We start from the raw sequence: 25,860 nt of genomic DNA on the forward strand, positions 1-25,860 counted from the left end.
AAAACATGTTGGAATGCGGCCCCAAGGACTACAGCTTGTCACCTGTGACCTTTGACCATGATATCTCCCTAAGTGGCCTGTTATTAGGTACACTTGAATGGAGTGTCCGTGTGACGTCACAGATCAACCAGCCAATCAGAAAGTGGGGGTGAGGGCGGGTGTGTCCCTTTTCACTTTCATTTAAGCTTTGACCATAATTTTTCCCTAATGAAGTGGCCTGTTATGGGGTACACCTGCAAGTGGCGGTGTACCTAATGGAGTGTCCTACACTATTGGATTTCACCCCGGCCTCTAGGTAGTGGACGTGATCTATTGTTTTTCTCTCGGCCGACTTGGGGGCGGGGCCACCTTAAGTATTTACACATAAATACTTGTTTGTTTGCATATACGAGGTTCAAATTGTAAAATCACATTTAAGTATAGACTTACACCTGGATTCGAACCAGGTTCATAGCAAGCAAGAGCCCATGTCACTAACCAGTCGGCTATTTTGACATGGCAGCTCTTAGCCGTCTGCACTCTTTTGTAATAGTGATGTGCATAACAGTTTTTGAATCTTTAGAATCGATTGACTCAAAAGATTTGTTCAAAAGAATCATTCACCAAATCGTTCGCTACGCTTTCTTATTTATTTATTCTTTTTTTTTTACCTAGTGTAGTGTACACACACACACGTACGTACATACACACACGTACGTACATACACACACGTACGTACATACGCACACGTACGTACATACGCACACACACGTACGTACATACACACACGTACGTACATACACACGTACGTACATACACACGTACGTACATACACACACGTACGTACATACACACGTACATACATACACACGTACGTACATACACGTACGTACATACGTACATACATACATACGTACATACGTACATACGTACGTACGTACATACGTACGTACATACGTACATACGTACATACGTACATACGTACATACGTACATACGTACATACGTACATACGTACATACGTACATACGTACATCTTTTTTTTTTACCTAGTGTAGTGTACACACACACACGTACGTACATACACACACGTACGTACATACACACACGTACGTACATACACACACGTACGTACATACGCACACACACGTACGTACACACACACGTACGTACATACACACGTACGTACATACACACGTACGTACATACACACACGTACGTACATACACACGTACGTACATACACACGTACGTACATACACGTACGTACATACGTACATACATACATACGTACATACGTACATACGTACGTACGTACGTACGTACATACGTACGTACGTACATACGTACGTACGTACATACGTACATACGTACATACGTACATACGTACATACATACATACATACATACATACATACATACGTACATACGTACATACATACATACATACATACATACGTACATACATGCATGCATGCATGCATGCATGCATGCATGCATGCATGCATACATACATGCATGCATGCATGCATGCATGCATGCATGCATGCATACATACATACATACATACATACATACATACATACATACATACATACATACATACATACATACATACATACATACATACATACATACATACATACATACATACATACATACATACATACATACATACATACATACATACATACATACATACATACATACATACATACATACATACATACATACATACATACATACATACATACATACATACATACATACATACATACATACATACATAGATAATCATAATGTATTTACATGCAAAGGTATGATCATTCTCACCTATGATTATGATATTCTCACTGGTTGTGTTGTTTTTTGCTTTATAAGAAGCGTCAAAGATTAATTTAGGTCATCCGCATAACCCGAATTCCCAATTACCTGTAAAATGTCCTGGCCTGCCACTTTTTTTTCCAAAGTAGCAAAGTTCATTGTTACATTGTTGTGAGTTTATTCCGGCTTTATTGGTAAACTGGTTGAAGACATGCTTGACTGGACTGTCCTTGTTATTTTCATGCAGATACCATGAAATGCAACCGAAAGGTAACGAGAAACATGTCAAAAAAAAAAAGGTCTTCTGTAGGGATCAGTCAGCGCCTACCTTTTCCCCACTCAGGCTTATAATGAAGCCAATCCGTCCTAAAGCAGTATCGCCTCAGTGTTGGGGTTATACTGCCATCTTGTGTTGACAACTGGAGGGACGTCACAATAGGGGCAGCACCATTGTTGGTCTGTGCTCCACTACAATATAGTTCTTAAACATTGGCAAAGCTGCTTAATCAAGCAGATAATGAGCAGAAAGATGTGATATTGGCTCTCTGGGTTTGAATGTGTGTGTAGCCAAAGAACATAAATATTTATGCTGGGCAAACAGATCAATGGCTATTAAAAAGGTCAAGGGCAGATGATGATGGGTGTTGGGTGTTTGTATTGATAACATTTGGTTGGTCGTAATGAATTACAAATGTAGACACACACACCAATGGGCACTCAGAGAGAAGCTGTCGATATCAGAGCAAAATGCGTGCAATTAATTCATCAAGTGTGCTGAATGCCTCCTAATTAATAAGAACGGCCACTAAGGATGCAAGCAAAAGTGAGTTGAATTATTCAACATCAAGTTGGCCCCAAGATAAATGAACACAGCGGACTTTTCATTGCGTAGGGATGATTTTTACTGTCCGATGAATATGAAATTTTCAAAATAAATGTAAGCTATGAACCACAATGACAGATGATGTGTTAGAAATTCAAGTCAAAGAAAAACAGGTCATCATTTCCCCATGTTCATTTCTCTTTAAAGCGTTAGTCACACAGAAAATGTGGAACAGTTTTATTATAAACAAAATGATTCAATGAATAATAATCCAGTTATACTTTATTGTATTTTCCAGCATGATGTACAGCTGCAATCAGACACAACAAGATTATCACACATTATTCACCCTGGATATTTGCAATGTGTATTTCTATTTTGGAATTAAAATCATCTGTGGGAACTGTGTGCATGTCCCATTTTGTTTTACACTCCTAAATATTAGGAAATTATTTATGAACCTTGATCGGACACTGCATCCTTTTTTCCATTGTGTAAAATGTCTCCATTCACTAACTACTTTTAAATTTGCAAAAAGACACCTGATATTCTCAAAGACAAAATACTGTACAGCACATCTACTTTTGTATGCGTTGATTGGTGTTGATAGTTCAGCCATTTTACATTGGTTAATCCACAAAACTAATAGTCACTTTGGCCTTAAAAGGAACTTCCACTCAGAGGTTCAGCAAATAATGGAATCATAATCGAATGAAGAAGTGCATTAGAAGAATGATTCTCGACACAGGGGACATGTGGACTTGTTGCTGGATGTGAACCATTTGTACTGCAGATTAGAAGGGCACAAGAGACAACACAATTAAAAGGTGACATACAAGTGTTGATTAGTAGTCAAGACATTTTACCTTGGTTACTGGGCACTTTTTTTAAAATCTAGTACCGTAATTTTCGGGCTATAAGTCACGTTTTTTTTTCATCGTTTGGGTGTGGGGGGGGGGGCGACTTATACTCAGGAGCGACTTATATACATATATATGTTTTTCTTTTCACTTTTTTGGGCATTTTATGGCTGGTGCGATTTATACTCCGGTGCGATTTATAGTCCGAGAATTACGGTATATTAAAAGAAAAAAATCAATGGGCATCTGGAGCACTTTGAAGCCCGGAACATATGACATTACATTGTTTTCTAATGGCATCATTGGTCAGGACTTTCAAACGTAAACAACAGAGTCATAAAATGTTTGACTTTGGAGGTTTAACTGGACGACTGTCGTCATAATCCACACAGTAGCATTTGTCAAAATAAATACAGTCGCAAATTCCAAACAGATGGAGCAGACGTGTCGCTTTTGATCACCACCGTAAAAGAAAGGACTTACCAAGCACGCCGAGTGGAATTTCTTCTTGCAAGTACGACAGGCCTTCTTAGGCAGCGAGTAATTGGAGCCGTGGATAACAGAGAAGCAAATCATGCAATCTTCAATTCCTTCAAAGCGCTTGTCCACGTTGTTCTTCCACAGTGCCAGACCTTCCATGATGCTGCCGTTCTAAACACATGCGCATGAAGAACCCGGTTGTAAAATCAAGGTGACCTCACAGGTGTGCAACTGCCCCTGGTGTATTGCTACCTGATGTGTGAGGTAGGTGCTGAGCTGCAGCATCCAGTTCCTCCACTGCTGCACAGAGACGCCCACCCGTCTCCCGCTCTCGACCGCTACGGAGCCTAGAGGGTGGCTCTGCGGCAGCTGAATCACCAGCTCGATGAAAATCTCATCCACAGAGTAGGTGGCAATCACCTCCCGTGCGGCAGAGCGCGCTTTCACCTGGGTGGGAATAGACAGTAGTAACCATACCGACATTTTGTTTGATGGCTGCTGACGCAATTGGGACTCAAGATGACAAGAAGAAAAAAAAGTGGAGAATATTCTTACCGTCATGTTTTCAAACAATTGCGTGCTGCTGTGGACGGAGGAGATCTCCTGCGCCGAGAGCACTGGACTGACGTATTTGGTCGTGAACTTCTCCACGGTGCCGCTCACGCGCTTCTCCTGACTGTTCCACCACAGGCGCACCATAGCAGGCAGGTCCTGCACGGCGCCGTAGTAAACGCTACACGCCAAATGGGGTAGCTCCCGCTCAACGTGATCATTTTCTGTGGGAGTGGGAAAGATGGCTTAGCGCCTCTTCCACCGCTGACTAATACGCCGGCTCTGTGTTCTTACGCTCAAGCGCCAGCGTGATAGTCTCTGTGAAGTAGGTTTTGGAGTCTCTCGTTTCTGCGGCTTGGCCCGGGAAGACGGGATTCTCAGGCATCAGTTTGAAGAGGTGAAGCAGGAGGTTGTTCAGGCAGCAGGTTTTCTTCAGATATTGGGCGTAATGGGCACGCAACTGAAAAGGAATCGGAAGAGGGGCTCGGTCAACGCCGACTGCTTGCTCAGAAAATTTCTTTGTACTCACGTGGGAGGGCGATGACCTGAAAAAGGTAAGGAGCAGCTTCCAGGCCAGCAGGTAGCCCAGAATGCACGAGTACTCCACGCTATGAGGCGAGACCATGGCAAACTCTCCGACTTGAAGTCCTGCCAGGATGCTGTCGCACAGCTCCTCACAGGTTGACAGCACAGCCATCAAAGCGGCCGGAGGGGAGCTGAACCAAAACACAGGAATCGGAGTGATTCCTTCTCATCTGATGCGGCATACTTTATATCATCTTGCACTTACAGGCTTGGCTCGTCACCCTCATCTTCATACTTGCCGCTGTCTCCTTCTCCGTCACATTCAGGCAGCTGAGGCATGACCCTGCATTGACGAGATGGGATCTTATTTTGTTGCTACTAGCTTAGTCACAAGCGACCTAGTAGAAGTGTTATTTCTTCAGGGTTGGCCCATACATTGGTATAATAAAATATTTACAAAAAAGGAGGGGTGCACTTACGTTTCAGATACTGTAAATACATTTCGTCCAAAATTATTCATACTCTCACAATACAAATATATTTGGGTTAGAGTGCAAAAATGGCAAGGTCATATGATCGCCTGGCTAGCAAAGTCTTACTTTGCCAACAAATGGTAGACAGTGACTTGAAGAGGTCGGGCATTGAAGACAAGCAGGGGGCAGAAAGTATTGAGGAGCGTCTGAAGAGGCGGCGGCAGGTTGGTCCTCTGGTCTGCAACTAATTTTGCCGGCAGGCTGTTCTGGTTCAGCTGCTGCACGGGCGCATAGGTCAGAGCCACGCCGAGCGATCGCAGCACCGCCAGAGGAAAGACCGGGTCGTCGGGTTCTTTAAAGACATCTGCACTCAGACCAGATAACAGAAAAAGCAGGCAAGTTTTTTTTTTTTTTTTTAATCTTCTGCACTAAATTGTATATTGTAAAATAATACCTGTGATCTTGACAGGCATGGGTAGCAGCAGGCTGTAGATTCCATCAACAAAAAAGTCTCGCCATTCCGCCACCAGTTCTGGCGGTAGCTTCTCCAAGACATCAGGCGGGGCTGAGGCAAAGAACCGGCTGAGGTTTACAATCAGCGCAGCGCTCTCGCATACAAAGAGCTGCACCCATGGATTCCACAGGCTGCTCACGTTCTCGCTGGCCACCTGAGATTAGGAACAAGACAGCGGATGAGATGCCAGCATGTAGCGGAGGGAGCAAAAGCGGGACGACGGAAGCTCACCTCTAACCAGGCTAACATGGCGCAGAGTAAGAAATCCCACTGGCTATGCCCGAGAATTGACGGACAGCGTGTCACCAGCCAGGACAGGAAGCGCATCAGTTCCACTGTCAGGTTCAGCTGTTGTGTAGTTGCTTTAGAAAGATCACTGATGAACAGCGAAGAAAGCATTTTTAGCAACAACATTAGATTGTGCGATGAATGTTGGGGCTTACCTGCCAAAGAGAAACCAATCCTCCTTGTGGGTCCTCCACTCCGTCATAGTGCACAATACAGCCTGCACCACCTCATCCTCCACTTCCGTGTCAGCTTGCAGACAACACAGCAGCACCGCCACACTCCCGTACACATCTAGGACAAAAAGAGAAGAGAAAAAAAGGTGTCAACTGTCTTGTTTGACTGAAATGAGGGACACGCTTTTTACCGTCATCTTGTTCCCAGTTGATAATTGCAGCCGTTGCCAGGGCGACCAGAGTCTGTCGGTCTTCCTGCGTCATGGTGGGGCAAAGCACCTGGAGCGTGCTCAATTTGCTTGGCGACACCGGCCCCAAACTGAGACACAAAAACAAAGGGAACATACTATTCGATTAAAGCCATCCGGTGTTAAGAAGGGACTCACTAATACGGGTTAATTGTCACTGACCTCTCCACAGAGCCGTAAAGCTTGCTCAGGCTCGTGCTGTGAGTGACCGCCAAGTCGTGGGTAGCGATGTAGTTTTCCAGCGTCAGAGACCACAAACCACCAAGCTCCATTGATCTATAGGATAAAGTGTCTTTTTAGCGTTTTGGAAGTAGGACAAAACTGATTAAAACCTCGAGTTGATTAAGACCTTGAGTAGAGCATCTCCAGCAAATCTGTGGTTGTGACCAAGTCATGCAGACCTCCTGACAGCCCCCACTCAATGAGAAGGCTGTGATAGGTGGACACCATAGTGGGGGCATTCTCCATCTCCTGACACCACTGCAGTGAATACAGCAGCTCTGCAACTGACAAGAGTAAAAAAAAAAAAAAAAAAAAAAAAAATGTAAATAGGGGGAAAACTGAAGGATGTGCTGCATCTTTACCTGTGTGCATCATGTTTGGCAGTTGTGGCTGGCACTTGTCGTTCTTTAGGTTACAGAGTGAGGCAGCACGAGACACCTTTCCCAGAAGGGCACAGACGCTTAAATGGGCTGGTAAGACTTTTGGCACTTTCATTTTCCAAGTGTCTTTGCAGGAGCTTTCACAAACTCCCCTGTAACGGCTTGCCAGCAAAGATGTCTTGACCCACTTCAGAAGAGACAAATGTTTTATTTAAAAATCAGCATAAATAAAACACAAGCACTCCTCAGCCCAAGTTTGTTTTCTCACATGTGATGGCAAGGCCTGTCTGAGTTTTGTCCATTCGGTAACGCTGGGCATCAAGTGGGTAAAAAATTGGGAAAGGATGGCAGAGTCTTGATCGCAGACAGAGGTGATGGTCTCCACTATGCTTTGTACAGCTTGAACTAAATACTGCAAACTAAATAAGATACACACACACACAAAAAAGTCACCTACACAAAACAAATTCAATTTCAGATTTCTCTTTAGAGCTGAAAATATTAAAACGTTTCGTTCGAGATTTTGGAAGTGGTTTGTACCTTTTGATGTCCAAAGATTCACTGAGTAATTTGCTCTGCACCCAGAGGGCGGCACTGTGCAAGAAACCACCTTGCGCCACCTCATACTGAGAGTGTTGGACTAGCGACTGGACCCCAGCAATGCATACCTTTGCCAATTTGTCCAAGATGGAGTCTGTCAGGGAGAGATCAATATACATCAGCTCTCAAGCACAGCTCTGTTCACGTCACGTAGTCTTACCTGACAGATAAGTGTGTGTTTGATCTTGGGCGATGAGTTGAAAAACTGTGAGCAGGAGTTCCTCAGCAGAAGGAAGCAGCAGGCAGTTTTGCACGGACGAGAAGAAGGTGGAGGCCACGTCGCAGATGAAGGAGACAAGCGGCTCCATGTTGCCCGCGTCTGACAGACTCTTGGTCTCGGACAACGTTGCGTGCAGATTCTCCAAGATCTTCTCCATGTACACCTCCCCAATCAGAGGTTCTAGAAAGTACACAAAAAAACATTTAAATATCCCTACTTTTACTTAAGTGTGTGAATACTTTAGCCTCCTACCGTTATTATGATGCTGCGAGAGAACCGTGCTGATGAGGGTCCAACTGTGGCAGCTGCGAGAAGACGCCGAGCTGGAGCCGCCGTGTCCGACCTTGCAGAGCTCCTTGGTCAACCTGAGAAGATGCTCGCCCAGGACTGAACCTTTGAGCCACTCGCGACAACTTGCAAGTGTGTCTTGGTCAGCGCACACCTGGTCGGGAAGAGAGCAGAGAGTTGCACTCACGCGTGACAATCGACATCCTGATGCTCGCATGAGTCTTTGTGAGGAAATGGACACATACCCTCTGGATGATTTGCAAAGTAATTCCACAGTGTAGTTCCATCTGCAAACAACACAATGGACATCATGTTAAAAAAGGTAAGGCCATCAGAGAGCGAAAAAAAATAAATAACTGTGTTTTTACATGCGAGTTTCTTTATTTTTATTTAGTGCTAATTAAATGTCTGGATGGATGTTACCATGGTGATATGGTCAAGGATGCGGGTGGTCTCCTGGCGGCTGCAGCAAGACAATGAGCTGAAAACCATCTCCACAAGGTGCTCCGTGTCTGTCCGCTCCTTCTCGGCCAACCACGGCACCACTCGCTCCAGCAGGAAGCGCACGGCCGGGTTGTTTGCTCTCCCCTCGCTGCCTTCTTTAACGTCGTCGTCCAACTCGACCAACGTCTAAAACAAAATTGAGTTTAATGGCTTAATTGGCTCCAGTTAGATGAGAAGATTGGGTTGGGGGTCATAAAAACTTACAGTGAATATACTAAGAGTGTGAAAAGATTGCAGCAGATGGGAAAGGAAGACAAGATGTCTCTCTGAGCTTCTCTCATTCACATGCACCAGGCACAGTTGCACCAGCTGGCACACCACTTCCTCAAAATGGCGAGTCTGCGGGGAACTGCACACCGCAGTGGACGTGAGCTCCGTCTTTGCCGCCTCGCCTCCCGCCGTGCCAGGTTTGTCGCCAGTTCCAGATTCAGAAAAACTGATCTTGACCGACTTTTTCTTCAGCGTATGTTTTCTGTTGACTCGCTCTGGGTAGCGCATCACCTAAAGGGATGAAAGACAGAGGGAGCTCAGACGCATTGATCTATTTGAGCCTCGAGGCGGGAATGGAGCAAACTGACTTGCAGCAAGGCGGCGATCCCCTCCAAAGCTTGTCGATCCGCTTCCTCGCTGTCTGCGTGGCGCGTAAAGGCAAGGCCGAGCTCCTCCCAGAAGTCTGCCACAAGCTCTTGAAAGACTTTAGATTCGCTGCTTGCCCTCTTCTCCCAGGAAACAAGCATTTCAGTGACCAACAGGGAGAGAGGACCATTCTGAAGGATGGGCTTCTCAAAAGCGCTTTCAAGCAGCGGCAGGAGCTAAGAGAGGAGACGACAAAAGCGAGAACGTCTTTTGTTTTGCATGGTAGGAAACAAGAAAGTGTGATGATTTCACCTGCTGAGAAATAAGCATGGACCGGATTTTGCTCTGATCCTCCTCTTCTTCCAAATGGCCCAATATGCAGAACCTCAAACACTCGATGGTGGCAGTCACAATAATGGCACTTTCTGAGGGGCTATTGGCCGCACGCTCACTGGAAATACTAAACATCAAACAAACACATGCATGTCAAAAGCTCGTACTATTATTATAAATGGCTTCAAGATGAGACTGCAAATAAGTGGACACTGCACATCGGCGAAGACCGGGAATTGCATCATTTGAAAGATTTACCCAAGTATGAGTGAGGTGAAGAAAGCAGTATAGAAGTCCAAGGCTGGGTCGGTGACTTGTTGAGGCAGTTTGCTAAGGAATGGCATCAAATTAGGGTGAAGGGCTTTCGCCATGCCTTTGCCCCCATCTTTTAACAAAGACCAAAGTTTGGGCAGGAAGCCCTTCTTTGAGTTGATGTGTGTCCAGCAATCCTGCAAAGAGAAGGATATTAACATATACGCCATTACAGAGGACTGGGGCGAGTTCTTACAGGTACGGAGGACACCACGTGGAGAACAGCCTCCCACACGGCAGGTAGCACCAGTGGATCTGTGTCGTCGACGCTGAGAAGAACGGCCGGGCAGAGACGTGCCGCCTCACTTTGCGCAAGGCTCGGCGTTAACTCGCACACAGAGCACAGCATCTCGAAGAAAGCCCCTCTTACCTGTGAAGAAGATATTTTAAACACTACTAAGTCAGGGGCTCTATTCATTTAAAGGCAACTGAGCCACTCCATTACCTGCGGTGCCTTGTGTTTGCTGTACTTCCAGAACTTGGCAGGGCTGACGAGATGAGCTAGTCTGTGATCCATGGCGGCCATGTCATTCTGCGGCAGCAGGGAGAGCAGTCGCTTCACCCCCAGAAGAGAGCTGGTCAGCATGCGCAAATATTTGGCTTCTCGCTCATCCTCAGTCACAATTCTGGCAAGAAAAAAAAAAAATGTTTTATTTAACATGATTAAACAGCAGCTAATTCAGGATGACTGAGGTTGGCTTACTGAGGATCACTGAGTGTGTCAGCAGTATCCTTTAACAAGACATCTTGAAGTACCTGCAGTGTTTCAAAAACATGAAGCAGAATTAACCTCTAGCCTCTTTGAAGACACCATTAACTACTCACGTTAAGAATCTCATCTTTGCAAAAGCTGAGGGCTTCCGGCTGCTTGGTGGCCGAGAAGGCAGCCTGGAAAGCTCGGCGTGCGGCGGAGGCTGCTGGTGTGTAAGTGTCGCATTGGGACAGGATCCAGTGGCCCATCAAGCTTTTCAGAAAGGGAGCCAAGCTGCGACGCACTTTCAGTACCAGCTGCTCAAGGGCCAGCTGGGTGGCCTCTCTGATTCGCCGATCATGATCCTGAAAGACACAATGAAGGAAATTGACATTTTATTAAATCTATGTGTCTTGCCAATCATGCCTTTAAAAAGAAGAAACTGCTCAGTTGGGATGGACATTCTGAGATATAATACTTGGGTTTATTATGACGCTGGAGTTGTATCTGAGGTTGCAATGGCTTTGACAGCCTTGGAAGATAAGCTGGATTTTTGACAAATAAAATACAAGATTAGCTACTCACCACTGATATCTTGCAGTAGATTCTAGGCCAATATGGAAGGACCCCTTTAACATCTTCAGCATCACGCTCCTGACACATAGAACCAAAGTCTTGCACAGCCTGGAAAAAGAAAGACAGTGGATACGTTTTGACCACCATCAAGCCATCGCTTTTGACCATTTTGCAACGCGTGAACTTACTTTCAGTCTGGTGACGACATCTCTTTTGGAAAGTTTCCTGAGCACCAGTCTAAAGTCTGCATCGACAAGGTTGTCAAGCTCCTCTGCTCCATGGAAAGCAGGCACGTAACTCAATTCCGAAGAAACTGTTGTATCAAAACCAACGAATCCCGGGATAGCGCCACCTTCTCTGGTCAACACCTCTGCAGCACGGCCACTGCTGGACGGCTATCGGAGGAACAGGGAAAGCTGAGGTTCAAAACCACACCAAACCAAAGCGACAGTGAAGTAAATGCTAATAATGGTACAGTGCTGAAGACAAGCACACGTAAACAAATCATTTCTGCAACAGGATTTCGCCTTCATCGATAGCATTCGCTGCTATCACCAAGTTAGCTCCAAGTAAACACAGTGATGGCGGGTAATTGGTACTCACTCGAACGTTTCCTTTAGTTCGTTGTTTGTTTTTGCCCCCCATGGGTACTAAAAATGAGGTAATCTTTATTTTAGTAACGAAACTTTCAAGAGTTCCTTGATGCTCAACATGCCACATGTAACGAATGACGATCCGGAAGTTTAGAATGCTTTAAAATGATTCCAAAATAAAATGAATAATAAAATCGTAGCAGACGCAGGGGTTTAATGTAATTCTCAATCAGACATACACGACTAAATATTAATATCTCCGTCATAAGCTTAGGCGAGATTCAAATATGTCCGTTTTTGCCTATGTATAAAAGGTTTTACATTGAAAAGGCATGAGTCACTTCCGTTAACGCACCGCACTTGTGAATGACGCAATAAGATCAACATTAATTTTTTGATATATCAGAAGTCACCAACCTTTCAGAAAGGGAGAATTACTTGGGTATTCATTGATGCCAAGTACAAATTCTAAAATAATAAATTCGATCAAATGACCCATTATACATTACATTATTATTATTCAGAACAATCTCCCATGACTATGGCTGGTCAAAAATTCCTTTATAAATCTGAAAATGTTCATTAGTAACATACCTACATAGAATCGAAACACACTTTAGAATATAAATTAAAAAATATTTAATACTTCATGTTCACATGAATCATAAACATGTGCAGACAATTACATTTGTGTAATATGTAAGATAGATTTTGTTAGTGTGCTGTCATCTTTTCCACAATTTTTCTAACAGAGGTCACGTGTGTCTAAAGCTGTTCCGAAGTGCTGGATGCAAAATGGCGAGAAACAAAGTCGAATTTCACAGCCCAATCATACATGACCAAGTCCACTTACCGTAATAAACCTTAAGTTAGAAATCAACTGTGTAAAATATGTTAAGAACGTTTTTGGGTACACGCTATTAATGTGGGGAGCTGAGCACCTATTTGAGCTGTGAATAAAACGTTTCCTGCAGGTAGGTAAACTGCAATCAGACAAATGTAAATATAAAATTACATCATTTCTTTGCGCAGATGGTCAACATTAGATACATTTGACTTTGCTATGAATTCAAACTGCACACATTGGTAATATGAAACAAGAAACTAAAATAATGTGACACACATCTCATCTATTTTAGTCAATCACAACTTGACAATGTATTATTCTAAGAGATTTTTTTTTGCAGAATTTAAATCACTCATATCTTAATGATATGACTCATTAACATAATTGGAAATAGGCAGCTTCCAAGGAATTTACTTGGCTTTGCAATTGAATTTGAAGTCTTTCAGAGACACAACTGTTTATATAAAAGTCATTAAAGTCAATTTTCCACACCTTCTTTAGACAAAGTTATTTGTTTGAATGCTTCCTTAGACGTAAGATGTATACCCAACAAAGAAACCAGACATGATGATAGTGCAAAAGTATGGATGCTAAATCACAGCAATGTTGCAAGTTAAAAAGTAGGCTCAGGGTTGTATGTTTTTTTTGGGTTGGACTGATCAAATTGAATGGATTTAGTGGGTTAAACTCACACCTGTGTTTAAGTTAGACAGTAAACCTCATTGTTCAACTGTCAATAGCTGATGGATTATCTAGCTTGTCCAAAACACCATTCCGACAACCGCGAGGGAACCTGAGACAGAAAAAGTTAAGAGGTGGAACGCTACAAGCTTGATGGCCATTTTACCGGACAAATGCATAATTGAGCACTGCAGATTTTCTTTCGTTCATAGACTAGCAAAAGGCCATCATATGCATCAAATGCATCTGGCCACATCCCCAAAGACTCAGAACAGGCTGGTCAAGGCAACCCTCAAATAACCCATCTCAAAGATCATTATTTTCGATTACCACAACCTCTCCTCGACACTCAATGTAAATCATCCAAGCTGAACGTCGCCCCCTGGTGGAAGCATTGTGTGGCTGGGCATTGAAACATAGCGAGGGTCCAGTTGGGGCACAAAACCCCCAAAGTCCCTCGAGGCCTGTGTGCCGAAAACATCCAACAGCTGTCGGTTCATCAGGCCAAACCTAAAATGCAAAATATCGTGTACATAAGGTAGTCCTGATTCACAATTCTCTTTGTTTTGATTTGCCGCTTAAAAAAAAAAAAAACACATCCTACCTGCCCTTGGTGAGACGCAGAAGAAACTTCCAGTAGGCAGGTCGAAGATTCTGCATTTCCATCACAGCCTGATGATGACAATTTATCATCACGTGTCCCATTCATGAGATCCACTGTGGTGTGTTGTGTTTGTGTGCGACTCACAGCTTGAAAGCAGATGGCGGTGGAGATGGCATAGAGATACGTATCGGCGTGCGGGAAGTACGGGAAATGGCCGGCCTCGATGCCCTTGAAGTACAAGGTCTGGAGGGGCGCAAAGGTTGCCGCGTGTAGCGTTATTGATGAACTCCGCACCACAGGGGAAAACATTATATGTTCCAGTTGAACTATGAACTGAATGTTCTCACTTGCCACAAGTTCAAATACAAATTGGACTCTTTTTACCTCCACCAGTTTAGAGAAGAGATACATGGATATCGATGTGCTCTTGTAGAAGAACATGGAGGTTCCCGCCAGGAAGCCTGACAAGAAACATAAGCAATGTTGCATCTGGATCGTTGAATGGATCATGGTTGACTTACCGGCCACCAAAGCGTGGAGCTCATCATCAATATCCCGCAACCACCGAAGCAAGCAACTTGCTCCCTAAATTAACCAGAAAGGGACTTGCGTAAAAAAACAAAAACGCTGACCTGGAAATGTCCAACAATCTAAAACAAAATTGACCTTGTAGATGCTAACAAAGGAGCCTAAAAAGGCACCGAGCTGGAAGTTGTCTTTGTTGTAGAAGAGGGAAGGGAGCCGTGAAGGTTTGGAGAAGAGGTACCGGAAAGCTGAGGGCACTTTAAGGCAGCACTGGATCAAGTAGCCGACGCTGAACATCCTCACGAAACCCTGAACAAAAAGCATCGCACAGAAATGAGTATTGACAATTAAGAAAATGCGAACATCACGTAAGCACGCGGACTTACTTTAATGCAGTAGGAAATGCAGTTGTCGTGACGATGTTTACAACATCTGTGTTTTGGACCTCGTTTGCATCTGGATAATTGCAGAGATGCAAAGATGACTACTGAGCGACTCCAATCCAAATTCCTCACAATCCAATGTGCCTCACATTGATTCCAGAAATTCCCTGGTGTATGCTAGCAAAGATATGCTCCTCGAGTCCATATGCGTTGCCGGAGCACATGAAGGCTCTGAGGAATCCAACACCTCTTGGGGAGTTGCAGGAATTTGCTCAGCCAGAGGAGAATGAGATGGGATCTCTTCCTTGCCGACGATGAATCTGAGAGCAGGAGAATATGCGGCGCAAGAATCAAATTCCTGTCACTCAGGCTGCAAAATGAAGCTGAGTGACGTACTTTAATGCAGAGAATGAAAAGCCTTTAAGGCCATCTTTATTCCTGTGGGAAAACACAGTTTGACATCAATCATCACATGAGGCTATGACAGCATGTTCGATCCATTTGATCGGACCTGAAGAAGAACATGTAGAGGGATGAAGTTATGCAGAACAGGAGCACCTAAAAGAGCACAACAGCTGGTCAGAAAATAGTTTCCCAATCACGGCAGCAAAACTCGTTTGTCTCGTACCTCGCCATGTTTGATAGGTTTGACGAAGCCTCGTGTCACAGCCATGCGGAACAAGGTCTCTGTTGCCTGCAAACGGACGAGCCACATTTGTACAAACGTAGATGCTCTGAATTCAAATGTGTCGCGGCAGTACTTACGAGATTTGTCATGTATATTGTGAGAAGCCCTCTCCTGCGCAAGGAGAAATACGACATCATCAAAAGACATTGGGGAAGAACTGGATGCCACGATCTGAGAATGACAATCTCACCTGCTCTTTCGTTCCAAGAGGATCGCGAGATAGGAGGCCGGGAGGGCTGAGCCAAATCCAGCGGACCAGGAATAAAAGCCTCCCAGCAGTTTCCTTCAGTGGAAATATTCAGTGTTGTTGAGTGAAAATGGACACACTTTCTCAGTGGATTCAATTAAAGATAATAGAAAATTTGTAGGGAGGGAGGGCGTTAACCAACCTGAGAATGCAGAAGAAGAGTATATAGAGGCCTGCATTCGTTGAGAGGAAAGAGGTAGACCGTAAGATCTCAGGAAGGAGCCTTTTTAAGTAGTAATCCTTCTTTCTTCTTCTAAGAATAGCTGCTATCTGTTGAATGGAAGAGTCAGAGTACTGTCAGCATCGAGCCACTGCACCAGAGTTCTGAGAAAACTGTGTTTGACAATGCTCATAGTCCGGGTGGAACAATGTGTATATATCCAAATAACAAGGGGAAACGGTAGTTCTTTCGAGCAAACTATTTTGACATATTGCTTCAGACGTGAAGCCAGACTTATTGAGCCCTTCCACGATCCTTTGGAGTCACAAACGTGTGTTAGCAGAGTTTTAGCTGTACTTAAAAACATCCCAACAACTCGAATGTGCTAGCGGCTAACGTTTAGCATTATGCGTATGTGCGATGAACTGCTACAACTTACCACATAAAGAGGGGCGTATATTTTGAAGGAGACCTCCAGAGCGCACCTCGTTATTTCTACGGCGGACTGCATACATGACGGGTTCCAAGTGTGACCGATTTCATAACAGTTGTGCGTTATCTTGCTGAGGGCAGCCATGGCTGTCTCGCGTGCTAGCAAGTGACAGCCAGCCGGGCGGGGCGTAGACGCGCCGACGTGCGCGCTCACGTTGCGTGACCTCGCTTGCGTCAAATATTGCGCAATATGTTTTGCTATACGACGATATTTGAGGTGCAAAAATAAGACAATGTACACACATTTATAATGATTAAAAACGTTGTTATTGCGGTTTTTATGCTGCAGTACAACATTTTATTTTTATTTTAATCTCTTAAATTTGGATTGCTCTGTTAGCTGTAAAGTGAAATTATTAGTACTTAATGACTATAGTCTAATTAGCAAATTAAACAATGTACAACAATAATAACATTTTACCTTAGTTATCAGCTGAAAAACAAGCAAACAAATTCACCAAACAATTAAGATGATTTTAAACACAAAATTAAGCCGTTTGACTTCACAGCTAGTTTACAAATTTCACTTTTTTAGTTGAGCTCCCGGAAAATCAATACCGTATTTTCCCCTCTAATTACATTAATTCAAAAGCACGTAATGAGAAAAATGAGTGACAAAGTTAGTCCGTACTGTGTGGAAATTATACAGCCATTTCACAAATTCCCTTGACTCCTGACTGTGCACTTTCACGCAATTACAGTCATTACCTTGATTTCCCTGTAGTGCTTCAGAATTATGACGGATGTGTCATAATTAGGAATATTGCGGTCTTTTTTTTTAATTTTAATATGCATCATTCCACGGAGGCGGTCTCTACTTTGCTGCCTCAATAGACTGACTGTTTTCGTTCGCGCACACTCTCAAGTCCTCTGACTTGTTGCGTGCAGTTTGCGCGCTTCCGCACTGAAACACTCCGTAGATTTTTACCCCCGTTTGTTTCTACTTCTCTCCGGTCTCGCGTGACCATGGCGCGGATCTTGAAGGCACTGTTTGGCTGTTTATTGTTTATCTTCTGTCTGGCCGAGGACAGTACGCGGGGCCGAGAAAGGGTCTATTATGTTGCGGTCATTGAGGACTTGTGGGATTATGCGCCAAGTGGGAAAAACCTGCTGAACAACGTGGACGTCGCAAATGATGAGTGAGTGCATCATGAGATTATTTCCATGCAATCAAAAGTCCACACAGAAGGTTTTTTTTAGGAACTGCAGGATGCGCGCTGAGGTCAGCAATGAAGAACTGGTTATAACACGCAAAAGAGGGCAACGACTGAATAGTTGACCTCTTTTGCGTTTATCTGTCTGTGTTGTCATTGATAATACATTGGCGTGGCACACCTGCAGCAATACTTGAGTAGACTATATATAATAGGTGGGAATAAATTTGTACACATTTATTTTCGTAGCTGACCAGAGCATGACAGTGATCTTTTACTGAAAATATTTTTAAATCTTATTGTCTAAAAAAAAAAAAAAAAAATAGTCACAGAGATTTAGAATCTTGAGGCAACATAAGTCAAGGCACCCTCAAAGTGAGGAAGACTTTTAATTCCATCATGTGCCATGGCTAACGGGGATGAGCTGGGACTGTCACAACATTTGTAAAGTTTTGGTTTGAAGCATTCCAGAGGAGCATGATTGCATAATACTGGACTTTTCTGAGATACTTCAGCCAGTTTTGTTTCCCGTCAGAGAAGCCAGTAATCACTATGGTTGAAATATTTCGGCCGTTGTCAAACTAAGCACTTCAGCATAGGCTGTTTTGAACCTTCGACAAATTTGCCTTTCCTGTTTCCGTGTCAACATTTTAGGCATCTTGGAAATGTTATCTGCCCTTTAGTGAATAGAGTTATCAGGTACAAACAATTATTTTTATTTGTTGTGTGGCAATACAATGACATTTGACCTATGGCTCATTACTTAGAGTTGCCAGTGCACGACAATGAAGATAAAGTGGAGACATTGTGTTCAGTCGTAGGGATGACAAACATCCTCAAGAGTCAGTTCAAAAGGGCAATACAGTTAAGCCTGTGTCACTAAAAAAAAACAAAAAAACATTTGCGCAATAGAAAGCAAAGTAGATTTGACCGAAAACATAATTCCTAAAGCTAAATTCAGAAAATCTCGTTTTTCCAATTGATCCATTTCAGGCATGCATCAATCTTTTTGGAAAGAGGACCCCACCGTATCGGCAGTGTTTATAAGAAAGCCATGTTCCGAGAGTACACCGATGCCACATACAAGCAACAATCCCCCCGGCCCACCTGGTTGGGCTTCCTGGGACCCGTATTGCGAGCGGAGGTGGATGACATCATTGTGGTCCACATGAAGAACATGGCATCCAGGAACTACTCAATGCATCCCCATGGAGTTTTCTATGAGAAGAACATGGAAGGTGGATTTTAAAGTGGACATTTTATTGTTGACTTTTTAAATACTTGTACGGTACATAAATAGTTGTGTTTTAAAGCTAAAATGTGATTTATGACTTAAAAAAAAAATCCCACAGCAATCCATAACGTGATGTCTGTTTTGGAGATAGACAGCTTGAGTATTTTTGCAGCCTTTGTTACCCGACAGGTCCCCATCCCCCACTATTCGGGAGAGTGGGATTCCTTTGGGATTCCTCTTAAGAAATGAAACCAAAAGTAGAAATGCAATGAATAAGCTAAATAACAGTACAAAAGTTTCTTCCGGCTTTGATAAGACACGCCTAAATCTTAGCAGTCTATTTACATTGTTCCAATAGATTCTTGATAAGGGGGGAAGGGTTTGTTTGGAGAGGGAAAAAAAAAAAAAGGAAGGAGGAGTGCATCATTGCCACACTTGAAGAAATACTGAGGAAATCAGCAAAAATCCCGCGTTGAAAAAAAAACTGTCACATGTCAAGTGCACTTTAGTTGCTGAGCGCTCACATAAACGATCTCAACAAAGGTCACGATTTCCATTTAGGATGGCGCCATAGAAGTCACCTCATATTTCCAGTGAATTCCAAATGTGAAGTGACTCGTTGTTGTTGTTGTTGTTGACCTCCCAGGGGCCTTATATCCAGATGGGACATCTGGTCATCTCAAGCAGGATGACGTGGTACCACCCGGGGGAAGCTACACGTACCGCTGGGAGGTCAGGCCCGAATATGCCCCGACTGATGACGACGCCAACTGCTTGACTTGGGTGTACCACTCTCACTTGATGGCTCCCCGGGATATCACCTCTGGTCTTATAGGGCCTCTGCTGACGTGCAAAAAAGGTACGTCAATCAATCACTATGTGTGTGACCATTAAAGATGATTTTTTTTTCCCACACATCAGGAATCCTGAAGGAGAGCGGCGAAGAGGGCATAGCACGCAATGACGTGGCCGAGGATGTCTTCCTGATGTTTACCGTAGTGGACGAGAACTTGAGTTGGTACCTGGAGGACAACATTCAGAGATGTATCGATCCAGACGGGGTTAACCGTGAAGACGAAGATTTTGTGGAGTCAAACCTGATGCACGGCAAGAGATTTTCCTAACAACACCTTTTGTTGTTTTCCTTCGCTCTAATCCCTTTTTGTCCCCCCCCCCCCCCCCCCTTGTGTCATAGCCATTAACGGATACATGTTTGGTAACCTGCCCGGAATGGAGCTCTGCCAGCACCGTGCGGTCTCTTGGCATTTGTTTGGCATGGGTAACGAGGTGGATATTCACTCTGCCTTTTTCCACGGGAATACCTTACTGGACCGCGGCCACCGAACCGACGTGATCAGCTTGTTCCCAGCCACCTTTGCTTCAGCTGAGATGGTCCCGACAGCAGAGGGCAAATGGCTGCTGACATGCCAAGTTAATGACCATCTACAAGGTTGGGTGCTTGACCTTTAACCCCACCCCCCATCTGGTCTTGTACTGTCAACATGAGAAATTTGCACGATATCTTAAGGCTGTTAAAAATCCTTCTAACAGGAATGTGATTTAAAATTAAAACGAAGGAAATACGATTCCCCATAACTTGCGTTTCATTTTACCCATGACGTTAAGAAAGGTTGAGTTTCCGAGACATCCCAAGTGTCTGAGACATTTGTTTCCAATTGCAGCTGGGATGCAGGCCTTTTATCAAGTGAAGTCCTGCAGCAATGACAGCAGCGCCCCAGAGATGAGTGGTATTGTCAGGAATTACTACTTAGCAGCAGAGAAAATGGTGTGGAGCTACGCTCCGTCTGGAAAAGATTCGATCCAAAATGTTCCCCTCACTGACGCCGACAGGTAAGAGGACTGACTGAAATACTGTGATTGTAAAGTCGGCGTAAATTGAGTAGTAACTTTCTTTTGTTTTGAATGTAAACAAATTGGATTTTGGAAAATTGCATGGACTGTAATATTCTAATTACCGTATTTTCCGGACTATAAGGCGCACCGGACTATAAGGCGCACCTTCAATGAATGGCCCATTTTCAAACTTTGTCCTTATATAAGGCGCACCGGACTATAAGGCGCACCATTAATGCATCATGTCAGATTTTTAATCCAAATCAAATCATTTTCCATTTTATCTTTTTTATTTCAACTTCAGACCCAACAAATTACTTTATAATCACAAAATAATGATCATAGTCTTCAGCAGGCCACTTATGATTGATTTCATGACACAATCCTTCGGGCCAGTTTAAATTTAGGAATTTGGTCCATATATAAGGCGCACTGGACCATAAGGCGCACTGTCGGCTTTTGAGAAAATTTTAGGTTTTTAGATGCGCCTTATAGTCCGGAAAATACGGTATATTATCATTTATCTTGGCTTTATTTTTATACAAAATCAAGTTTAAAGGGGGGGACACATGCTTTTATTTTTACAGTCCATCTGAGACATTTTTTGGGAAAGATGGCGGTCGGATTGGAGGCGACTACATGAAAGTGATCTACAAGGAATACACGGACGGTAGCTTCGACACGGAGAAAATACGCAGTTCGGATTCTCTCCACTTGGGAATGTTAGGTGAGGCTTCTCAGTTCCTCAAGGGTGAAATCTGAACCCCTCAATTCACGTGCCCTGTTTTGGTTAAGGTCCGATCTTGAGGGCGGAGGAAGGAGACACCCTCAGGGTGACCTTCTTGAATCGAGCTGATCGAAGCTACAGCATCCATCCTCATGGCCTGCACTACGAAAAACGCTTTCAAGGGAGCAACTATAACGATGGTGAGTAAACCGTGTCAAGTCTTAAAAGTCTTGGGTGTGAGAACTGCTGTTCCTTCCGTGTGTAAGGTGTTGACAAACCTGGCGCCCACGTCGCTCCGGGGGAGGTTTTCACCTACACCTGGCAGGTCCTGGAAGGACCATCATCGTCGGACTCTCCCTGCATCCCGTATTTGTACTACTCTGCAACGTCACCTGTTGAGGACACCAACGCGGGATTAGTGGGCCCGCTCCTCGTGTGCACCAGAGGATCGTTGCGGCAGAATGGAACTCAGGTTAGTCATCATCAAACGATTGTGCTTTGAAATGGTGCAGAACTGCACTGACTGCTTAGACTCTACCTAATGTCGTGACTTTTTGGACAGAAGGGTGTGGACAAGGAGTTCTTTCTTCTGTTTTCTGTCATGGATGAAAACCTGAGCTGGTATTTGACGGAGAACGTTGAGATGTTTGGCAGCAACGAGACAAAGGTAGATGATGAAGACTTCCAGGAGAGCAACAAGATGCATGGTGAGCGATTCATCAAAATGGAGATGACCATAAAACATCAACACCGTGCATGCACACAACGTAGCAACAACTTTTCATTTCGACAGCCGTAAATGGGCGCATGTACGGAAACCTTCCCGGACTGGACATGTGCGCCGGAGACAAAGTCATGTGGTACACCTTCGGTCTGGGCACCGAGGTGGACATCCACGGTGTTTATTTTCAGGGGAACACCTTCAAGAAGCAGGGCACCACGCGGGACACCCTCAACTTATTCCCTCATACCACGACTACTGTGGAGATGCAGCCGCACATTGCCGGTCAGTCCAACATATACATGCACGACACCACATCCTGCTTTTCCAAATTGACGTGCGGATTTCCAGGGACAGTCCTGAAATGTTCCCAATCTTTATCCGGGAAACCACCTTATGTCATTTCCTGCAATAAAAACAGCCCAAGTATTTGCATCCTATGCAGATGTTTGGGAAGTTCAAGGAGAAGTTACACTATTTATCAACGATGGCGTTCTCCAACAGATACTTACGAAGTGAGCTGCAGAGTAACAGATCACTACTCAGGTGGCATGCAGCAACAGTACAGGGTGAACTCCTGCCCAGGCCGCAAAGTCAAGAGCCAACATCCAGCGCCGACCAAAACGGTTCAGTATTACATCGCCGCTGAAGAAATAGAGTGGGACTACTCACCCAGCAGAGCTTGGGAGCTGGAGAAACACCACAGCACATCCCAGGAAAGGTATCTGGAATTTAGACAATACTAGAATTTACAATTGGTTATTTATGGAGGATTTTTTTTTCAGTCCAGGCAATATATTTGTGGGGAGAGGCAAGAACCGAATCGGCTCACGCTACAAGAAGGTGGTGTATCGAGAATACACTGATGAAACCTTCACAGTTGAGAAGAAAAGGAATGCCGATCAAGAACACTTGGGAATTTTGGGTAAGATTTTTGGATGAGATTTTTTTTTTCTTTATACGCTGTAGAGTAGTAGGCAAAGTTCGAATCCATCAAAGTTGCTGTTGTCTTTTCTCCATTTAGGTCCACTCATCAAATCCGAGGTGGGAGAACACATTATGATCATGTTCAAAAACAAAGCAAAGCATCCATTTAGCATTGCTGCGCACGGAGTTAAGGCCATAAAACCTTCTCCTCCTGTCCAACCCGGTAAGAGTGTGGGGAAAAAAAAAAAGAATACATACAGAATGTATTCCATTTTTAATTGCTCATTAAGTGTTCTGAATGATCAGGCTTTATGACAATAGTGGTATGGAATGTACCCGAAAGCTCCGGGCCGGGTGACTCGGATCCTAACTGCATTTCTTACGCCTACTACTCTGACGTCAACTTCATCAAGGTACAGTAAAGGTCACATGGACACCCACAGTTTACAACGTGTCATAAGAACGTGTTAATTATCAACTTTACCTGTCATGTGGAAGTCGAAATGACACTTGGTTGGGAAACAGTTCTTGGTCAGTCAATGAATCAATCTCGACCCCTTGATTTTCCCTGGAACCTTAAGACCTTTGGAATGAGCTAGAACAAAGATTGTGATCCTGCATCAGTGCCCTTTGACCTGACAATTGTTTTTCTGCATGAATGGACACACAAAGACCTGCTCTAAAAAAAAAAAAATCAAGAGGATTGAGGAGATGGAGGTTTCCAATTTCTGTTGAGCGAATCCCCAAGCGTGCCAATACTTTTGTCCAGAATTGGAATTTAAACACAACACACAATTCATGTTAACAATGAAGCTTTTGTGAATGTTCAGGATTTATACAGTGGTCTTCTGGGCCCGCTGGTGGTCTGCAGACCCGGAACTCTCAGGGGCGAAGGGCCCGAGCGGGAGCGTCTGGACATAGCGAAGGAGTTTGCTCTTTTTTTCATGGTGCACGATGAAAACCAGTCCCACTATTTAAAAGAGAACATCAGAACCTACCTCGGGGAAGACCCTGACACTTTCGCACCGGATGAAGACTTTGAGGAAAGCAACAAGATGCACGGTAAGAAACAGTTCCTCTTCTGACTAGCGAGCACTTATTGTATCTTATTGTAGGAATTAATGGCAAACTGTACGGCAACCTCCGTGGACTCGCGATGACCCAGGGACAAACGGTTGATTGGTATTTACTAGGCATGGGCAATGAAGTGGACATGCACACTGTCCACTTCCATGCTGAGACTTTTACCTACAAGGTGAGATTTATACATATACGATGTTCCTTATCATTGAATGTACATGACAATACGATTGTTTGTGTCAGACTGACCGCGTGCACCGCGCAGACGTCTTCGATCTCTTCCCCGGAACTTTTCAAACGGTGGAGATGGTGGTTGGAAACCCGGGAACGTGGCTGCTCCACTGTCACGTGACTGACCACATCCACGCCGGCATGGAGACCACCTTTATCATCAACAGTAAGTTAGCAAAGTAGCGGCTACGCAATTTGCACGAGTGTAATACATATGATTAAGGATTGCTTTGACTATTTTCTATTTGCTCTTTTTCAGAGTCATCACGTGGTAAGACGTTATAATTGATCTTATAGTTTAATACGGTAGTCAATACGAATGTTACATGAAAAAGATCTCGTGTCCAACCAGCTGCAGCTCCTGAAGGTGCCTGGCAGATTCTATTTCTCTCCCTCGCAATTGGACTTTTGGCAGTAGCCGGGATGCACTGAAAGACTCTGTGAACTGTCGAAACTACACTTGAAAAAAAATGGGGCAAAATCAAATGTTATTATTTGTTTACTTGACCTTGTGCCTTAACGCAAATGTCAATACACAAGTTAGTTCTGGTGTGCGTAATACTACTACAAAACTATTTTATATGTCCGGAAGCTTTCTATGTTGTGTGAAGTTGCACGATGGGCATTTACTCGACTGCATTTGAGAAGCACTGCTGCACCAAATATTTCAATATGAATGTAATTGTACAATAAAAATGTTTTTGTCGCTTGTGTTTTGAGTGTTTGAGTCAATTAAATTGTGCAATGCGATGTGATGACATACTTCCACAGGGTGGCGCTGTTTGTTATACTGGTAGTTGATGACCCTCTTAAATGGGTTTGTAATTGCTTCTATGTACCACAAGATTGCGACAAAGTACTTAAAGCTGATCAACACAGTATTTACATATCCATGAAGTCTTGAAATAAAAATGCCTGCATTCAGCACCACTTACATTATTCAACACATGAGGCCCATCAAGATTTGCCAAAATAACAGATATGCACAGCTGATATGACGTCACACACAGCCAGAAACTCACGCAGTCTAATTAATCAATGACCCGGTGATCAAACATGACTAGTTTGAGATATCTGTTGATCATACATATCAGTAAACGTGAGTGACCACTCAGCAACTCATTTCCATGTTCATCACACAAGTGCTGAAACAAATAGAAGCCAGTAGGGAACTAATTCATCAGTGTAGATCCTGATGAGAAAATAACACTCATCCTTATCTAAAAGAATCCATCATGTGCTAAACGGCAATTTGTCTGATTTGAATAATAAT

General features: G+C 43.8%; 3 protein-coding genes across 4 annotated transcripts; 1 reads left to right on the forward strand and 2 right to left on the reverse strand.

The window, feature by feature from the left end:
- Positions 1–2,888: 2,888 nt before the first annotated feature.
- Positions 2,889–12,302, reverse strand: ltn1 (listerin E3 ubiquitin protein ligase 1). Its single transcript, XM_061299352.1, has 32 exons — positions 12,043–12,302; positions 11,628–11,834; positions 11,449–11,547; positions 10,998–11,228; positions 10,876–10,928; positions 10,618–10,798; positions 10,369–10,542; positions 10,119–10,309; positions 9,840–9,987; positions 9,530–9,763; positions 9,156–9,452; positions 8,871–9,077; positions 8,693–8,734; positions 8,412–8,601; positions 8,100–8,339; positions 7,880–8,033; positions 7,608–7,758; positions 7,322–7,526; positions 7,087–7,243; positions 6,900–7,013; positions 6,681–6,808; positions 6,472–6,607; positions 6,260–6,404; positions 5,969–6,182; positions 5,641–5,878; positions 5,307–5,384; positions 5,046–5,232; positions 4,811–4,976; positions 4,520–4,740; positions 4,217–4,411; positions 3,968–4,135; positions 2,889–3,411 (listed from the first exon to the last, which is right to left on the reverse strand). Exons 1-32 carry the CDS (start codon positions 12,157–12,159, stop codon positions 3,349–3,351), a joined length of 5,331 nt encoding a protein of 1,776 aa, XP_061155336.1. The 5' UTR covers positions 12,160–12,302; the 3' UTR covers positions 2,889–3,348.
- A 354-nt stretch (positions 12,303–12,656) lies between these two features.
- tmem135 (transmembrane protein 135) lies at positions 12,657–16,800 on the reverse strand. The gene is made up of 15 exons (XM_061299353.1): positions 16,607–16,800; positions 16,150–16,277; positions 15,951–16,043; positions 15,838–15,871; positions 15,701–15,766; positions 15,584–15,630; positions 15,469–15,510; positions 15,222–15,392; positions 15,076–15,145; positions 14,831–14,998; positions 14,686–14,749; positions 14,549–14,625; positions 14,309–14,407; positions 14,165–14,232; positions 12,657–14,070 (listed from the first exon to the last, which is right to left on the reverse strand). Exons 1-15 carry the CDS (start codon positions 16,742–16,744, stop codon positions 13,920–13,922), a joined length of 1,416 nt encoding a protein of 471 aa, XP_061155337.1. The 5' UTR covers positions 16,745–16,800; the 3' UTR covers positions 12,657–13,919.
- Positions 16,801–17,505: 705 nt separating this feature from the next.
- On the forward strand, positions 17,506–25,300 carry hephl1b (hephaestin-like 1b). Of its 2 annotated transcripts, none has more exons than XM_061298751.1 (19): positions 17,506–17,798; positions 18,807–19,051; positions 19,694–19,906; positions 19,969–20,154; positions 20,243–20,497; positions 20,730–20,898; positions 21,489–21,628; positions 21,697–21,828; positions 21,895–22,100; positions 22,191–22,335; positions 22,422–22,634; positions 22,854–23,070; positions 23,135–23,274; positions 23,374–23,499; positions 23,583–23,689; positions 24,107–24,338; positions 24,392–24,531; positions 24,600–24,753; positions 24,847–25,300. In XM_061298751.1, exons 1-19 carry the CDS (start codon positions 17,626–17,628, stop codon positions 24,870–24,872), a joined length of 3,219 nt encoding a protein of 1,072 aa, XP_061154735.1. In that variant the 5' UTR covers positions 17,506–17,625; the 3' UTR covers positions 24,873–25,300. The 2 variants fall into 2 exon arrangements, with proteins under 2 accessions (XP_061154735.1, XP_061154736.1); XM_061298752.1 differs by having other exon boundaries at positions 22,194–22,335.
- The last annotated feature ends 560 nt before the right edge of the window (positions 25,301–25,860 follow it).

Source organism: Syngnathus typhle, linkage group LG15 (assembly GCF_033458585.1).
Source record: "Syngnathus typhle isolate RoL2023-S1 ecotype Sweden linkage group LG15, RoL_Styp_1.0, whole genome shotgun sequence".
NCBI classification, from domain to species: Eukaryota; Metazoa; Chordata; class Actinopteri; order Syngnathiformes; family Syngnathidae; genus Syngnathus; species Syngnathus typhle.

Excerpts from the sequence above, each read along its gene's own strand:
- ltn1 (XM_061299352.1), bottom strand. The coding sequence starts at position 12,159 with ATGTGGCATGTTGAGCATCAAGGAACTCTTGAAAGTTTCGTTACTAAA. Across the intron at positions 9,764-9,839 it reads CCATGCTTATTTCTCAGCAG|CTCCTGCCGCTGCTTGAAAG; the intron begins GTGAAATCATCA and ends CTCCTCTCTTAG. Across the intron at positions 7,759-7,879 it reads GAATCTTTGGACATCAAAAG|TTTGCAGTATTTAGTTCAAG; the intron begins GTACAAACCACT and ends TATCTTATTTAG.
- tmem135 (XM_061299353.1), bottom strand. The coding sequence starts at position 16,744 with ATGGCTGCCCTCAGCAAGATAACGCACAACTGTTATGAAATCGGTCAC. Across the intron at positions 15,872-15,950 it reads CTCTTGGAACGAAAGAGCAG|GAGAGGGCTTCTCACAATAT; the intron begins GTGAGATTGTCA and ends CTCCTTGCGCAG. Across the intron at positions 14,233-14,308 it reads CCGCCATCTGCTTTCAAGCT|GCTGTGATGGAAATGCAGAA; the intron begins GTGAGTCGCACA and ends TGTCATCATCAG.
- hephl1b (XM_061298751.1), top strand. The coding sequence starts at position 17,626 with ATGGCGCGGATCTTGAAGGCACTGTTTGGCTGTTTATTGTTTATCTTC. Across the intron at positions 22,101-22,190 it reads TGCGGCAGAATGGAACTCAG|AAGGGTGTGGACAAGGAGTT; the intron begins GTTAGTCATCAT and ends CTTTTTGGACAG. Across the intron at positions 24,754-24,846 it reads GACCACCTTTATCATCAACA|AGTCATCACGTGGTAAGACG; the intron begins GTAAGTTAGCAA and ends GCTCTTTTTCAG.